At 58.7% G+C, this 17,558-nt stretch overlaps 2 protein-coding genes across 2 annotated transcripts in view; one reads left to right on the forward strand and one right to left on the reverse strand.

Annotated features, from left to right (window-relative positions):
- Positions 1-1,473: 1,473 nt before the first annotated feature.
- CIMIP2C (ciliary microtubule inner protein 2C) lies at positions 1,474-12,780 on the forward strand (the record flags this gene model as incomplete). Its single annotated transcript, XM_084236081.1, has 4 exons — positions 1,474-1,547; positions 9,807-10,074; positions 11,088-11,200; positions 12,636-12,780. The coding sequence occupies 4 exons, from the start codon at positions 1,474-1,476 to the stop codon at positions 12,778-12,780; spliced, it is 600 nt and encodes a 199-aa protein (XP_084092207.1).
- A 2,037-nt stretch (positions 12,781-14,817) lies between these two features.
- CIB4 (calcium and integrin binding family member 4) overlaps positions 14,818-17,558 on the reverse strand; it is a gene marked incomplete at both ends in the record, with an annotated part of 37,977 nt that continues 35,236 nt past the window's right edge. The window contains 3 exons of the mRNA XM_084236016.1: positions 14,818-14,848; positions 15,398-15,486; positions 16,305-16,414. Coding sequence (XP_084092142.1) covers positions 14,818-14,848; positions 15,398-15,486; positions 16,305-16,414 — 230 coding nt within the window. The remainder of the gene's footprint in view (positions 14,849-15,397; positions 15,487-16,304; positions 16,415-17,558) is intronic.

The following is a 17,558-nucleotide window of genomic DNA, read 5'->3' on the forward strand; positions in this document are numbered from 1 at the left end:
TTTCCACTATATGCTTTTTGCCCCTCTTTTTTTTTTTTAATACATTTTATTTTTATATTCCCCATACAATTGCAACCCCCTTATTTTGACCCCAATCCCTCCCCTCCCCACCCCCCACCCCCCATAGAGTGTCTCTGGTTCATAGTTGTTTGTTGATTTTGATTTTCACTTTCTTATAGTTACTCATTTTCCTGGTCCCTTATTGAGGTTTTCTAGATTCCTGCTATGAGTGAGACCATCCGGTATTTTTCTTTTTCTTTCTGGCTTATTTCGCTGAGCATGATCCCTTCCAGCGCCATCCATGTTGCTGCAAATTGCATGAGTTCATCTTTTTTGATTGCTGAGTAATATTCCATGGTGACCTCCTTCTTATGAACCACGCTGATGGAGTAGTTTGAGGGGCGAGACAAGGTGACAAGGAATCTCCCAGGAAGAGGAGAGAGAGTACTGAGATCAATGTTCCCCTGGGAGCTGGAGAGCAGCTGTCAGCCTGGAGGTGGCGCCTCAAAGGGGCTGCTGCTCTCTGCGCGGCCTCCAAATCGAGGGGTTCCCTGCTGGTCACCATAAGTCCTGCAGCAGCCAGGACACTTAGGGCGCACCCAGCCCACCTTCCAGAAGGGTAAATGAAGCTGGTGAGGCTTTTACGCCACTGGCCCCTGCTTTCACCTGCAGCCTTGATCTTGTTCACGTAGCAGGCGCGTGGCTGTGGGGCACGCGGGCCTGATTATGGGCACCTGAGGGGGGGGGGTGCGCATGCGCAAGCGTGCACACCTGCGCCTAGGAGGGAGGGGGTAAAAGGGCGGCGTCAGCGGGTGGGAAGGGGGCGCAAGCTGCCGCCGCTCTGCTGGCTTGTGCCCCCTGCTTTCTTACCACTAAAACCTGTGAAGACGAAGCTAAGGGCCCCAAAATTCTCTTTCAAATCGCTATGGCTCAGAGACCTCTCTGTCCTGCTGCTCCCCTGAGCAGTGTCCAGTCAACCTGTCTCCTGCCCCCCACTCTGTCTCTCGTGAACCCTCTCAGCACCTCCCCCACGTCACCTCTGGCCTCCACTCCAGTTCTACCCCCCCAAAAAAAAAAACAAAAACGGGGTGGGGGGCGGGGAAGAAGAAAATGACTATGAACCTACCGGGCCTGGGCTGGTTGCAAAAGACTCCCCCATTCTCCCGCTCCTACCCCCCACCCCTGGCCATCTGACCCGGCCGGGAGTGTAGCCTTTCATGGGGGGAAAAGCGGGGGGCTGGGGAAGAGGCAACCTGTCGGGCCACACAGGGGCAGGCGGCCACTGGGCATCCCTGAGCGTGACCCGCTGGAGGCTCCGGGAAGAGCCGGGCGAGGGGCGGGTCCCCGAACGCTGAGGGTGGGGAGGCCCCAAGACCTGGCAGGTTGCTGGTTGCTGGGCGACCCGGGGCTGTTTACGGTGCCGTCGGGGCAGACGGCGCTGGAGGGCGGGTTCTGGCCGCTCGCCGACCCACCATGGGCTCCCGCAGCGCGGGCACCCTGCTGACCGAGTTCAATGCCTCCTACGTGCCCCCCAGCCTCATGCCCGGGTAAGGTCGCCGCGCGCGCAGGCCCAGCCTGAGCCTCCCGGTCAGAATCCTGCCCCATCCCTTTCCCTCGGGAAAAAGCCGCCCCTGCTGGAAAGCCGCTCCCGGGCCTGTGGGGTGTGGAGGAAGCTGGGCTGCGATTTTCCACCCGGCCTTGTGGTGGTTCCGGGATTTACAGGCTGCGAGGGAGCCGAGGAGGGGCGCGCAGGCCCCCTTTCTAGGCAGGTGGGCCTTGAGGAGCTGGGAGCACGCCCAGCCTGGGATAAACAGGGCCTCCGGTGCATGGGGTCCGGGAACCCCGAGAACAGGAGACACCTGTGGGGCTGGTGATTGCAGCTGCCCAGGCGGAAGGGAGAGGCTTTTCACGCCCTCCACGCCGCACGTGCAGACTTTGCTCAGAGCTAGTATCTGCCAGTTCAAGAAGTGAAGGCGCCAGTGGGCCCCAAGACTGGCAGGATGTGGGCGCAGAGGCAGGGGTAGCAGTTAAGGGGCCTGGTGCGCCCTGCCCCGCGGCTTCTTCCACTTGAGCCTCACGGACTCTGCCTCCGCCTGGGACAGCTTCCCGGCCCCCAGTGCAGCCTGCAGCAGACTTTCAGATGCAGGCTCAGACGCTGTGTTCCTTCCCTGGGTGTTTTCAAGCAGGATACAGAAGCAGGCCCGACTTCCCTTTCTGTTCTCTGGCCCTTTCTCCCCAAGTGCCAGAGTCTCCACTCAGCCTCGTCTCCCAGAGGTACGGTTGTCTTTGCTGCCAGTGGATGTGGGCCCTGGCAGGAAATGGGTGCTGAGAAGCCACCAGTACAGTGTCAGCACAGCCATGAATGAAAGAATGAAATGCCTTGAGGGTCCTCAGGCAGGATCTTCTATGTGGGTAATAAAGCCTGTGCTCTTGCAAACAAGAGGCTGCAAAATGAAGAAAAGACCTCAGTGTGTTTTGTGAGATGTTTGGATTGTCATGAAGCAGAAGCAGCAAGACCCCGAGGGGCTGCACTGTAAAAATGGCTTCTGTGCACAGAGGCAGCCCCGTAGCCAGGGCTGGGGCTGCAGCTTCAGTGCAGCCTTTGTGGACAGGACCTTGCTCCGGGTCCTGGGGAGCTCAAAAGCAGCTTCAGTTCCTATCAGACAGAGCTGACTTCGTTTCCTGAAGTCAAATGTGTTAGAAACAGTGACTTAGGATTTTCCTATTAGTTCCTTCATTCTCTTAAACATTCCTTTAGAAAAGGCATGTTGAGTGCTGGGAATGTACCAGGTGTTGTGTTGAGACAAACAGGTTGGGGCTACCCTTGAGGGATGCCCGGTCTGAAGGCCCCAAAAGGTGTCGTTGCAAACCAGGTTGCAGCCTTGGGCAGTGATTTTTTTTTTTCCCACCGAATTCTGGGTGTTTATTGATTTTTTTTTTTTACATTGATTTTTTTCTCTTCTGCCACCCACCATTTCCAGTTTAAACATCCCTTGAGGTTCAGCTACTGTCTGGTGTGTGTGGGGGGCGGGGAAACGGGGGAGCTGAGGGTTGCAGATGCAATCCCTGATGCTCCTCTAGCTGCCACTTGTCTGCAGCTGACCACGCTGTCATGTGACTAAGCAATTGTGCTAACAAGTGAATCAAAGCTCCAAGCCTGGGCTAGGCTAGTTTGAACCCTGAGCCTGTACCTCCTGCTTTCTCAGTGGGGTCGTCTTGGGAGGGATATAGTCTCTCTAAATCTCATGGACAGGGATTGAATTGGGTGGTCTTATGCTCCTAAAAGCTATCTCAGTGACAGTTTTGTTGATAAGAAAATCCAAGATTTCCCACCACACATACTTGGATAATTATTGTCTCTTTTCCAGCATTAATCACAGGATTTTTTAAGTGCAGCCTGCCTCTTCTGATGCTCCAGTCATTCCCCTTACCAGCTTTATTCACAGAGACAGTATTCAGTGGCCAGGGCCTCCAGTTCAGGGACTTGCCTGAGCCCCAGACTGAAGATGGGAGACCTGGGCAAGAGTCGGGGCTGGTGAAGCACTGGGAGCCCCCATGCATGAGCACCTACTATGTGCCTAGCACTTTGCTGACTCTTTACAAACTTTAAAAACCCTCAGAAAGACCCAGAGGGGTGTGGTCATTCAGCAAACTGCTCAGCCAGGTCTTTGTCTTCTACACTCCAGCTGCCCCGCATCCCCGTCCAGCTGGAATAGACCGACTCTGGAGCCAGTCCCCCTGGGTTTGTACCCTGGCTCCATCACTTGCTTACCCTGGGTAAATCATCCTTTCTCTGCTTCACTTATCTGTGAATTGGGGATAATGATCTTCAGGCTCCAAGAGGGTTGAATCAGTGAATAAGCAAAAAGCCTGGTGCTTGGATCAGCTTTAGCTCTTCTCATTGCCGAGATCCCCGCAGTGATCAAGGTCTGATTCTAGGCACATGGGGAGCGCTGGTCTCCAAACTCTTTGGTCAGGAAGCTCCTTCACACCCCAGGAACAAAGCCCTTGGGCACCTTGCCACTGTCTGGCCTGCGTGCCATCCTGGCAGTGAATGAATACCTAAGCACTTATCTTTTTATTAATATAATGTCTCTTAAGTGCAACTTTATGTAATTTAATATATCAACTTAATGTAATTTAATATATATAAATACATATTTAATGTATCAAGCGTCAGAAGAGGCTGGCTGCACTTAAAAAATCCTGGCTTGTCGAACACAGAAAAATCCTGCAAACTTCGCAGTTGGTGCTCTTGAGCCAGTGTGAGCTGGTCCAGCCACCTCTCGGGCCCTGCCACCTGCTCCCACTTGCTTCTTCAGGACTGAGACTTCACTTCTCAGGGTGAAAGGGGTGCTGGCCAGTGAGGGGAGGAAAGGTTTGGCAGCTGCATTTCTGAAACCTCTTCCATGTCAGCCCAGGGGGTGCAGGAGCTGCAGCCCCCCCAAGGTTGGCCAGTGCATTCTGCCCAGGAGGAGGCAGAATGTTGAGGCCAAGGGGTGACTGATGCCTCTCACCCCACCCTGAGGAACTGGGGAGCCCTCCTCTCCAGAAGAATCATCAGCACTTAATGTGCCTCCACCCGTCAGTTCAAGTCAAGGATTTATAAAGCACCTACTGTGTGCCGGGAGTGCCAGGCTGTAAATACAAGTGGGCATGGCTTGCTCTTTAGAAAGAAAGGTTAGACTAAGGGCCCAATGGTGACCACCCCCTGAGACAAGACAGTTAGAGCAGAGATCAGGAAGGCCCATGATGGGGGAAGGCCCATGATCAGAAGAGGCCCCCTGAAATGCAGGTCTTTGAAATCTACCTTGAAGGATGGATATGGTCATAACTTGGAGACAGAAGCATGCTCTGCATGGAGGGGATGGCACAGGAAGGGCATGGGGTGGGGGTACCTTCAGGAGATGCTTTAAGGCAGCTAACGGTCTACTGGGGAAGAGGGAAAACTGACAGGAAAGTGGGTGATGAACTGAAAGCTGTCCAGAGGCCGCATCAAGCAGGGCCTTGAGCCCCTGCCCTGGGTGTTCTTGTAGGCAATGGGGAGCCCAGGAAGTTGTGCGCCCAGGGGAGGCACAGGAAGTATTGTGAAGAGGGTGTGTGAGGAGCCAGCACTCGCAGAAAGGCAACAAGTTAATTAGCTAATAAGGCTGCTCATGGGCTCCCTGAAGGCTCACGGTGATTAATTTTAATGTCAGCTCAGGGGCCAAGCGGTGCTGTTATGGGGCTCCCTGTGTGCTCAGAAACCACAGCTGTCTTTAGGATGCACGCCTGGCTGCTGCCCAGGGGCCAGGCGGAGCATCCCTGGCCTGTGCGCAGGAGGGTGAGGGCAGGGGATGGAAGAGGGGGCCGAGGAGGAGGCCATAGGGGCTGTTGAAAGCCCTGCCAGGCCCCCTGTTCCCCCCCCCACCTGGGCCTGCACAGGACCTGGGCCTGCACAGGACCTCCAGCAAGCTCTGCCATGGAACCGCCCGGGGCCATATGCAAGGCCCCCACAGGCAGTGTGGACCTTGCAGCCGTGGTGCCGGGGTGCCCGCTGAGTGCTAAATGGGCACTTGTGCAGGGAAGCACACCCCGCCCTCCCACCGAGCAGCAAGTTCTGAAGGGAAGCCTGAAGCCGGAATCCTGCAGAACTGAGAGGATTGCGGAGGAGAGGGCTTCTATTCTATTGGGATGCAAATATCTTGGCATTCAGAGAAGGTGGGAAGGCAGGGAGCTGCTGCGGAGGAGGGGGGACCGCAGAGGGCCTGAAGGGGAGAATCGCAGGAACTCATCACATTTCTACAGCTCCTTTGGGAGCACAAACGCCCCTGTGGGGGGATGCTTTGTGCCCCGTGAGCTCAGCACACCCCAGCCAAGCCCCTACAACACAGGGTGCCCCCAGAGTTTCTGGACTTCTGCCTCCCCCAGTGAACATCCACTGAACGCCTGTCATGTGTCAGGGGCTGTGCAGGTGCGGAGGAGGGAGAAGTCAATTAGAGGCGAGGAGCGAATGAGCATCCGGTGTGGATGAAGGATGCCAGGTCCAGGCTGTGGGGTCAGGGAAGGCAGGGGCGCTCCAGCTGTATGAGAGGAAACTCAGAGGCTTGGGGAGCACAGAGTGGGGGTGTGCCCAGAGGATGAGTCCCACTTCCAGGCCATCAGGCTCTGGCTGGGGAATGACAAGAAAGTCAAGAAGAAAGTCAAGAGGGCGCCTGATGTGTGTTTGGAGGAAATGCTTCTGGCGTCAGCATGGACAACAGGCTGGAGGGGGTGGACGTTGGTCTCTGAGGCCAGTTAGGAGAACGGAGTCTGTCCAGCTGAGCAAAGGGGCAGCTCGGCCATGGGCCAGAGGGGACAACGGGAAAGTCACTAAGGAGGGAGCAGGAGCAGGCCCTGGGGAGAGGGCGGGTGTGCGGGTGGAGAAGGGAGGATGGCAGGGCAGTTCCGGTTCTGGGTGTGTTCCAGGGGATTCTGTGGACAGGGTGGCGTCGAGCAGGGCAGGGCTACCGGGGTGGAGGAGGAGGCTGAGCCCCAGGTAGATCGCTGGGTGTCTGACCCTGAGGCCGGCAGGAGTGGGGATAGGGAGGGAAGAGAGGAAGGGTCGGGGCCTGAGACGCAGCTGGGCACAGTCTGACGTGGATGAGCTTCCCTGAGGCAGTGGACCCCTGAAAAGAGAAGTCTTGGATAACACCAGAACCTCGAAGATGGCAAGGCAAGAGCCAAACTCCATTTACGCCCTCTGCACTGAGGTTCTCAAAGCCTCACCCCAGTGCAAGCCCCTTTGGGGGGTTCCACCCATACTCGCCCCACAGGGACAGGCCTCCCCCTTGTGTTTAATAGCATCACAACTTTGACCACCAGCGGCCCCCCCACACCTGTGACTCAGCGGGCACTGGGCGGGTAGGATCCAGCCAGGAGGGCTGAGTCCGCACAGGCCCCCCGTCACACTGTGGTGCACATACGGGCAGAGACAGCCGCACCCCTGCCCCCGTCACGGCACCCGGCGTCCCTCCGCGTGCGCTCTTGAGCTTTGCTCCAGCTTCTCTGCGAGTGAATGGAGCTGGATGTCCAGATCGATGGGTGGGTGGAAAGACAGAGCGATTTTATAAACAAGCGGTCATGCCAGGTTTCCAACAGCGTGGGATTTAACCTCCGTTAGACTTAGGTACTGAAGCCAAGCGGAAGAGCTACCTTAGATAAATGCTAATTTATAGCACAACAGACGTGAGTTCTTAAAAGATCCAGCTAAAGGGGTGTGTGCGTGTGTGTGTGTGTGTGTGTGTGTGTGTGTGTGTGTAAGAGAAGAACAAGAGAAGACGGAGGCAGCACGGGGCTGGAGCCCCCGGGTTGTGCTATGTTTAGCGACACTTTTCCATTTTAGATGCCAAGGTGCTCGCTTCAGCATCAGAGCACACCCAGCACCCCTCCACCCCTCCACCCACCCACCCACCATTTTTGTTGCTTAAAATATCTTTTACTTGGACGGGTTTTATAACATTCCTGCTCTGCAGCCAGCCCCTCACCTGGTTGCTATTCCTGGCCTGTGCTGAAATCCAGCGCCGCCGCTCTCCGGGCTTCTGCACGACCGGCAGGTTTTCTTTTGAATCGTCTCTCCATGGCAGGATCTTGTCACCGAGCACGACTTCCCCGCACGGCCGTCGTGGCAGGAGGGGACTGGCTGCCCCTAGGCCCCAGCGGCCCCCGGCCAGTGGGAAGAGCCTGGGCCCCGCACCCCCTTAGTTTTCATCCTGCCGCTCTGCTTCCCGGAGCGCCCGATGCCCCCTAGGCTGCCTCTGTTCTGAACCCCTTGAAATAGGGCCGAGAGCTGATGGTGGAGACTGGGGCTGATGCCGGACCCCAGAAGGATCAGGGCCGGACCAGGGCAGGGTGTCCCCCGAGCAGGGTACAAAGAGCGGCTGGGCGGCCTCCAGCGCCACCGCCGCCGGGAAGAGCGACGGGCCCACCCCGTGCAAGGACCCTTCTGGGCGGCGGCAGAGGCACGTCCCTGCTGCATGTCTTCACCGTCGTGATTTATTAAACGTGTATTTTATGAAGCGCCGGGCGCCTGCTGCTTCCTGCTCCTTGGGTTACGCTGCTTCTAAAGAAGCGTCATGCTCGGCGTGAGCGTGCGAGCCGCCGGGGTTGAGAATGGGGTGAGCTTATATGACCTCTGAAAAATCCAGCTCTCGTGTAGGTGGGGGGTCAGGGAAAGCGTGGGAGTGCGAGAAATGAAGGTACAGAGAATTCCTCAGAGGAGTTTGGAAGCTCGGGGAGTCGACGGTGAGAAAGCAGCGAGGCTCGTACAGACTTTTGAATACAAGAAGAGCTCGCGCAGGTTTGGGGGCAGGATGGAGGCCGCCGGGGAGATGGAGAGGAAGGCAGAGGCTGAGAGGGATGAAGGGGCTGCTGGGGAGTGAGGCTGGCGTCAGGAGCAGGGACTCCCGGCCCCTGGGGGCCGGGGGGATGCCATGGCCAAGAGGACTCTGTCCTAGAAGTGGGCACGGGGATCAGCCAGCAGGTTGCCAGGCACTTGCCAATCCCACCAGCGCCCAGGACAGAACCACTGGCATGAACTCGGGGCGGGGGGCCCACAGAAGGGCAGAGGAGGGTGGAAAGGCCGAGGCAGCTGGGGTTTGGCATCCAGGACAGAGAGAGGCTGAGCGCTCCCTGCTCTGCCCCTGTCACCTCAGCACTGTGTGATCCAGGAACAGGGCGGGGTCGGGAGCCAGAAGAGCCTTTTTCTGTTTGGCCCACGTGGGCGCATTGGGAAGGGGGGTCTTGCCACTGTGCTTGGCTTTCTGGCCTCTCCTCTGAGGACCAGCAGAAGGCGCTCGTGGACGGGCATCCTAGGCCGGAGGTCCAAGGCCAGCCTGCTGTACCAGCGCGGGGATGGGGCCCCAAGCCGCCCTCAGAGGCAGACCTCCACGCTCTGTGCTCCCCGCACTTCTGGGGGCTCCCCCGAATACTGATTTGTGCTCAGGGAACTTGGTGAAGAGAAAGTAAGCTGGGGAGTCCCCCACAGGGGAGGGTTAAGGTCATGGTGTAGTAGGCCGGGACAGCGCCGGAGGATGGGGCAGAGGAGAAGGGAGGGCAGAGAAGTAGGATAGACCAACAGAAAACAGGACGGGGTGACAAGTTCCCAGAGAGAAGTCTCAGAAGAGGTCGCCTGTCCAGTGCTGCCCAGGTGTGTGGCGTCCTTGCCGGAGTGGCTTGGAGAGGCAGGGCCGGGTTTCTGAGGGTGAGGCGTGCGGGAAGGCCCCCCCAGCTAGAAGAGCGTCCACCCCTCAACTGCTGCTCAAGCCCCGGGCTCCTTGGACATGGCTCCCTCTGCTTCTACACAAGTGTGTGGCAGTGAGTCTTGCTCCCCCAGGGATCTTGAGGCTCTGCTTGCCATGCTCTGCCCTCCCTGGGCCTGGGTGGTCAGAGGAGATGGCGCTCCTTCTGGGCCTCCAGCAGCTGCAGGGCGCCTGGGGGGGCAGCTGTGCAGAGTGAGGCTGGGGGTGCAGACCCAGGTGATGCCTTTCCTGCACTGCTTCTCATGGGCCCACTGCCCTCCAGTGGACAGTGTTTTACCTGCAGCCTGGAATGGTTCCGCCCCTGTGTGAGCTCCTGGTCTGGAAAGGTGACCCTCCTAGGGGTCCGTGGGGAGGAAGGAGCCCAGAGTCTCTCACTTGCCCTTCCCCAAATCCCCCAGCTGGGCAGTGCACCTTAGGAAGCCTGCGAAGGCCCGGAAGTGACAAGGGGGGCCGGGCCTCTCACCCCACTCTTGGATGTGGCTCTGGAGCCCTTCACTGATCCCATCCTGCCCTCCCCCACCACGGCAGGTACCAAGGCCATGTTCCGGGGGTGGCCTTCTCCTTCGGCGCCCCCTATGGCACCACCACCTTCAAGTACTTCCAGGACCACCGCAACGCAGCCCTGGAGAAGAGCCATAGTCCCTTCTACCAAGGCGGCCACTTCCCGACCATCTACTCCCCAAACCCCAGCCTCGTGCTGGCCTCCCGCTCCTGGGAACGCCAGCTGCGCACCCCTAGCTTCACCCGCTTCAACCTGGACAGCGGCCGCTCCACCCAGCTTACCCACTTCTACCAGGTGGGTTGCCCCCACCCCCCTGCATTGGGGGGGCGGCTTGGGGGTTTCTCACCCTTCAGAGTGTCTTTATTTGCTTTCTCAGAGCCCCTGAGCCAGCAGGGACCCCCCAGTGAGTTCAGCTAAGAGCAGGGGACCGAGGACTCAGTCTGATTCCCTAAGTCTCCCCTAGACCCCCAGGGGCTGCAGTGGTGCTTGTCTCCTGCCGGTGAGGCCCAGAGCTCTCGGGACCCGCACGTACCTCCGGCCTGAGTAAAAGACCTAAGAGTCACTGGCAGGACAATCTGGGCCTGGGCCTCCTGAGCCCCTCCTCAGGTCCGGCTCCAAGTCTACTGTCAACTGCCCTCTGACCCCTCCCTCCCCCTCTGAGGATGTCCGTATCACCCTCAGCCTGACTGGACCCTCCCTGCCCTTGGAGGAAAGGTGGGGGGCCCCTAGCCACTGTCCCTGTTCTGGCCCCTGGCTCGGGTTTGGACCTCTCACAGGGGCTGCTGGCACTCGGGTGGGCACACACCCACCTTCGTGGGGACCAGGGCCCCCCTGCTACACCCCTGGAAGACCCACTGCCCCCTCACTTTCCCTGCCAGCATCCCGCCTGCCTAGGTCCCCAGGACGAGAACTGGATGGAAGGCAGCGGCCCGGGGAGATGCTGGGGGCCGTCTCAGTGGCCCTGGAAGGCTTCGCCCTCCATCTTGGCTCTCATTGGGGACTCCCCCTCCAGAAGGCGGGGAGGGGGAGCAGGCAGGCTGGAAAAGACTTGTGTGACCTGCTGAGCTCCACATGTGTTACCTCTGCAGCGCCTGGTCCATTTAGTCCCCGCAGCAGGGCGGGTGTGGGGCATCTTTGCCCCATGAGAGAGAGGCAGAGCTGAGGCTCAGGGAGCACACCCAGCTGAGGCCTCCCCCCTAGGTATTAGGGGAGATGCCCCTCCCCCATACAGCCAGGCAGGGACTGTGGGTGCGGAGGCCACTCCCCGATACAAATAACCTGCCATCCTTTCCTTGGTGGAGATATAGCTGGCACAGCAGCATCGGATGAACTACCAAGACAGGACCGGCATGGTGCCCCGGGTCCCCTACTTCATGCTGCCTGTGAGGGAGTGGGACCGGTACCCCATCCCCACCGACCTGTGAGTGCCTGCCCCGTCTTCACCCACAACAAGGTCAGGCGTCAGGGCTTTGGCAGTCTCTGGAGGGATCAGGAAGAGCACTTTCTCAGCCAGATGCACCGGGAGTTTGGGGGAGCAGGGCATCACATCTGTGCTGGCCTGAATCGGCACCGGCACCGGCTCCCCTGCAGCAGCAACCTCCATGCCACCCAAACAGGAGCTGCTACTCCCAGCAGCAGGGAACTGCTGCCCTCTGGTGGAAATTTCTGGCACTACACAGAGCAGGACCTGGTACCCGCCAGTCCTGTCCAGATTCAGAAAATGTCCTTCTAACAAAACACCCCCGATGCTCCCTCTCTGCTTTCATATGGGAGAACGCCTTTTCCCAGGGAAGGTCAGTTCTGCCCATTTAGACAATCTTGGCAGTTTCCTCCTCTTCCTCCACCCACCCAGGCAGGGAGATCACAGTCCTTGGTGCTGAGGTGGTGTTTGGGGAATGGGCATAAGAAGGTGGCCAGATCTCAGGCTTCCGGTCTACACTGACCCCTTGTTTTCCTCAAGGGCCCCACAACTCACTGTTACTGCTGCTGTAGGTCTCACTGCATGACAGGTGGGCCCCTTGGCTACGCAGGGGTGGCCTCTGGCACGCCAGGGGGCAAATCTGGTTGGAGGTAGAACTTAGAGGAATTCAGGTCTCCCAAAGCGGGCTCTGGGATGTGAGCTGGCCATCTCCACCGCTGGCGAGGCTGAGCCAGTCTGTCCCTGAAGACGGTGTGGGCCTCTCCTGGGAAAAACCTCTGGCGACTGCTCTGGGCAGATCTGTACCTCATGCGGCTGGGGGAGCCACAGACACCCCAGTTCAGGCTCACACACCTGCAGTCCCTCTCCAAGTTACCTGGCAGCCTGTGCTGCTGCGGACGCTTCACGTCCCCCAGGGAGGACCGACAGGTGGTTGGGAGCAAGAGGGTCAGAGCTGCATTCAGGCCTTCCCTGTTGCCTCTGTGGCCCTGGGAAAGTCCCTGCACTTTCCTGAGTTCCACCGACAATCATCCCATCACCGCAATGATCATCACCATCATCACTCACCACCCCCATTAGCATCACCCGCATTTTCATCATATTTGCTGTGTCGAGCATTCCATAAAGTGCTTTACATTCACTCGCTCATCTACTCCTCAGAACAAAGCTAAGGGTGGGAGGCGCAGGGCACACTTCTGTCAGGCGTTGGTCCAGAGTCCTCCAGGTCTGTCTGGCATCGCATGCTTGTTCTTGACCATGGGACTGTTGGGCAAACACAGTTACTCTTGGCTCAAGTGTTGTCTCAGATGCTAAGCTGGTGAGTAGTCAGCAGGGCCCCGTCCACACGGAGCGAGAAGGGGCCTGGGGGTCTATATTGGGCATTTTCCGCCCTCCTCTCGGGCACACTGCACCACACTGACTTCACCCTCCTCTCCAGGCCGCCTCTGAGCCCAAAGGACAAGTGGCACCTTTTAAGGGTATCCCCTGAGAACCTGAAGACCTACCAGACGTTTCCATCTGGGAAGAGGGTGTCCCCACAGGAGCGGCAGAGGAGGGACTGCTACTTTGAGTTCAGAGCATGACACCTGAGGGCCACGGCACTGACCAGGTTGGCTTTTTGCAATAAAATCTTCAGCCCTGACTGTCCCACCTCCCCTCCTGAGCCCTAGGACATGGCCGTGCAGAGAACCCGCGGGCCACACGCTGTGCCTCAGAAGGTCCGAGGCAAGAAAGCAGTGCCCAGAGTCCTGCCGGCCCCACACCCCAGGGGAGGTGGCAGGTAGCCCTGAGGACTGTAGGACTTCCCCGTCTGGGTGACAGGTCCCTCACGGGCAGAGACACCCCCTACCCCCCGTTTCCACTGGTACAAAGGTGGGGGCTCCACACAGATGGTAGGAATTCCGTGGGAACCCTGGCTGCTCGTCGCTCAGTCCATACAAGAGCCGAGCCATTAGGGAGGTGCTGTCACCCCCACTGCACTGCTAGTGCCTGAGGCTGAGCGGGAGAGCTCCCCAGGTTCACACAGGCGGGTTCTGGACCCAGGTCTGACCCCCAGCCCCTGGGTTTCCCCCGCCCACCCCCATGCGTGGAGACTGAGGGGCAGAGGCGACATAGCGCTTGGGGTCCCGGGGGCCCTGCAGTGCCTGAGAGAAGCTCTGCATTCTGCTGGCGTGAGCATGGATGCTGACTTGTCTACCCCCGGGACTGTTTCTAGAAGGGCCCAGGAGGGAGTGACCCCGGACTAAGCTGCCCATCCGGAATCTGTTTCAGGAGCCTTTGGCCACAAGTGGGCCCTGGGAATGGGTTCTGGGTCATGTAACTGAGGTGCAGGGTCCAGTGTTGGCTCATGATCACTCCCAAGAGGCCTCCCGCCTGTGGGGGCCGGGACAGGCCCTCAGTAGACAGGATCTGAGATGCCCCATCCCAGGTGTGCACCCACACCACAGGATTCTCCAACATTCCAGCACCTCCTGGCTTTGGTCAAGGGACTCCTTCAATCAAGTGGCCCTATTGTCCCTGAATGGGTGAGCTGGGGCTTAAAGCCAAGGAGACCTCCTGTGAGCCAGTGTTAGATGCCTCCTCTGAGGACAGCATAGCTGGGAACAACCATGGGCCTCTCACGTAGGCATCTGACAGTTCTCAGAGACCCCCCCCCCAAGGGGCTTCTCCAGGGTCCTGGAGTCCCTGACCAGCTGGGCCCCAGAGGGTCCCCGTGGTGGCCAAATTCATTGCAGGGCTTGGCTGAAGAGCAAAGCAAATAAACCCTGACGGCTGGTCACACACTGTCACATCCCAAGGCCTTGGGATCTTCTCCTCCAGGAGGACCAGACGCCAGACAGCAGCTGGAATGACCGAGATGCACCCATGTCTGCACAGCCCTCACCAGAGACGGGAGGAGAGGGGCCCTCGGCGGGTGGGGGGCTCCAGTGAGGGACAGAGGACATAATTTCCTGGTGAAAATTTCATCCCATTTGGCCTGGTCCTGGCTGTGCAGCGGGTTGGGATCTGACCCCTGCCCTCAGAAGGACTGGCCGTCCAGCTTGCTTGGCATTGTGGGTAAACCTAAGCCCCGGAGTGAGCAGTTTTTTCTTTAAGGTTTTTATTTATTTATTTATACAAGCACTGGGTACAGTCAGAAGCGCGGGAGGGTGGGAGAATTCACCAGAGCCAGAGCGGGGAGCAGAGCAGGCAGAAGGACCTAAGTACACTGCTGAGGGGAGCAGCGGGCGGCAGGAGAGGTCTGCGCGCCATGTGGGACCCTCCTTCGGTGGCCGGGGAGCAGCCAGGGATCGAACCGGCACCGCAGAGGCTGCGGGCAGCTTCGCAACCCAGCGCTCAACCGCTGCGCCACTGGGGAGGCCCGTGGAGTGAGCAGTTCTTAATAAAAAGTACTTCGGTGTGACCCTGAATTCCAAAAATCATGGATCACTGGGACAAGGAAAAGGCTTTTCTTTTGCTTTATTAAATAAACAATACACCATAGAAGTGGGGGTGCGGGGGGAGAAGGGGGTGTTGGGCGTACCAGCCACACTGTGATGAGAGCCCCCGCGCTGGAGAGGGCTGAGTTCCAAGCCCCAGTGGTCCCCTCAAGGTCGCCATATCAGGCATCTGTGGCCACATCAGTATCCCCAAAAGTGAATTCTAAAGGAGCTGAAAGAACCCCACGAGCCACCTGGAGCCCTTGATTGTGACGGCGCAGCTCACCCTGTTGCACAGTTCTCCTCCGGCCTCCCCAGCCACCTCCCCTGGGTGCTGGCCGGTGGGCGGCTCTCCCACACCCACCAGGGCCTTCATCAGGTGTCTTTAGCATCTTTACAATCCAGAGGGGTCAGCACCTGTGGTGCTGGGCCCCAGGGAAGGGGGAGAGACCAGAGAAAACCCCACGGTGGGCTGGGGTGCAGTCCACAGGACTCATACACACGGCCAGTCAGCTCGAGGGCATTTGGGCCAGGGAAGGCCCTTAAGGCCCTTTCCTGTCCGAAATGGGTTGACATGCCCGCATTCTTCTCGAACTCCCCACCAGCATCTTCACCCTCCTGCAGATCCCCCGACCAGGGAGGTGGTGGGGGTGGGGAGCAGGATTCGCAGCAGCCAGGGTCGCCCCAGGGCCGCGGGAGCAGCATGCTGCTGTGTCTGCGGGGCCCCCGCGGTGGCTGCGGGGCCTGGGACCAAGCGTCCCCCACCCAGAACACGTCTTACCTCATGAAGTCTGGAGACTTGGCCATGGCGTGCTCAAACTCTGAGAAAGACAGCATGTTGTCGTTGTCCAGGTCCGACTCGCCCAACACCTGGTGGGGAACAGGGTGGGGGGAGCAGAGAGGGGGCGTGTCAGGACCGGGCGGGGGGTGGGGGAGAAACTACAAAAGCTGGGTGCGCTGTAGGCCTGGGGTAGGCTCCCTGGGGGTGTGGTCGTCTACCCCCTCCCGTCCCCATACCCCTCTCCTCCCCGGCGGCGCCAGCCCCCCGCAAACAAGGACACAGGAGAGCAGAGAGGCTCAGCGCTGAGGTCTGAGTCCCTGTGAGGGGTGGTCTCAGGGGAAGTCCTCTTGGTGACTCCAGCCCAGACTTGGCAGTGAGACTGGATGCAGGTAAACAGGGTGATACCCCACCATCTGCTGCTAGTCATTTACAGGTGGGGGTAGGGGTGAGGTGGGGGGATTCTGCCCTGCAAGGGGTGTGGTCAGGTCAGGTAGCAGTGATGACCCCTCATGGTTTTATTTTTGTTCCCAGTTCCCATCCAGACCAACATCACTGGAAGGTTCTGGTCCTGGGGATTCGGGCCTCCCTTGGGTTTGTGCATCTGGCTTTGTGTCCTGCCACTCCTTGGATTATCACTCGGGGCAGTGTGGGGAGGGCACATTGGCATGTGTCTGTGCTGAGCTGCTGTCGGGCCACCTGCCTGCAGTGGCACATTATTAGTGGGGCCTTTTGGTGGGGGGACCTTGGAGTGGTGGTGCAGGGATGCTGTTTGGGGGGCTCTGGAAGGGAGTCATGATGCTGAAGGTGGGCAGAAGGTGGGAGGTGTTGCCTCCAGCCATGTGCCCACCCATCAGGGCCCTTCACCCTGCCTGCCACCCAGGGGCTTTGGGGGCGCCCTGGCACGCACGTGGTTGGTGAGGTCTGTCAGCAGGTCCTCTGACACGTCGTCGCTGTTGAGCAGTCGGAGGATGATCCTCTGCAGGTCCTCCTTGTCGATGAAGCCATTCTCGTTGAAGTCTGTGAAGAGGAGGTTGGGCCCACAGACTCCCATCAGCGCCTGGGGGAGCTACTGAGCCTGGAACTGGGACTCAGTGAGACCTAAGGGGTGGGGGAGCTGCAGCCTCAGGGCAGGCTGCTGACAAAGGGGCCGCTGAAAACATGATCCGGAAAAAAACAAAACAAAACTTAAAATAAGGTTGGAGCCTGCGTCCCCTGTCCAGGCTCACCCAGAGAGCTTCATCTGTTTTAAGTCACTGAATCTTTTATTAGTCTCACTTTACAAAAAGTAAACTGAGGCACAGAGGTGCCATGTGACTTGTCTACACTGCCAGCCAATGGAAGGGAGGGAACATAGACTGGCCAGCTTGGTCCCACACCAACTATTTGAACAGTTTTCTGTGTCTCCTTCCCTCACCCCCTCTAAGGCACGCGCCCAGCAAATCCTCCCTGCGCCAACAGAGGAGGGAAGGAGACAGTTGAGGATGACTCCAAGCTTATTGGCCGAATCACTAGAGGGGTGGAGTTGCCTATTTGCCAAAAGGACACGATTTCTAGTGCAGCAGGCTGGGGGACAGGCAGAGGGGGCTTGGGGGTGTTGAGTTTGAGGGGCCTCTAAGCCTCCAAGAGGAGAAGGCCGAAAGGCAGGCGCTCCTGAAGCTCAGGGAGAAGCCCAGACTGGAGAAGCAAATTCAGGATTCAACAGCATGTACTTGGCAGGATGCAGATGGAGGAGGAGATGTAGGAGGCACCACGGACCACAGCTGGAGCCAGGTGCCTCTCCCCGGCCGACACCAGCCCCAGGGCCAGAGGCCTCACCCCAGCTCTCTCTGGGCGCTGCTCTCATCAGCCGTGCGTAATGGCTCAGCACAGGTGGAGGGGTCTGGGGGGTAGCACCAGACCTGAAGGCAGCGGGCAGCCGCAATGACACTGCACTGCTGAGAAGCTCCACAGCCTTTCCCAGAGACCCCGCAGTGTCCCCGGGCGCCCGGCTGGCTCAGCTCCCACATGCAGAGACTGCAGCATAAAAAAGTGACATGGCTTTGGGCCCAAGCCGTCTGGAAACAGAATAATTTGTTGGAGTAAAATGTAGTCCTGGACAGTTCCTCTCCTTTGGGGGTGCAAGGGCAGAGAAGCCTGGGAAAGGGCTGGGGGCTGGGAGCTC

Source organism: Talpa europaea, assembly GCF_964194135.1.
Source record: "Talpa europaea genome assembly, chromosome: 6".
Lineage (NCBI taxonomy): Eukaryota > Metazoa > Chordata > Mammalia > Eulipotyphla > Talpidae > Talpa > Talpa europaea.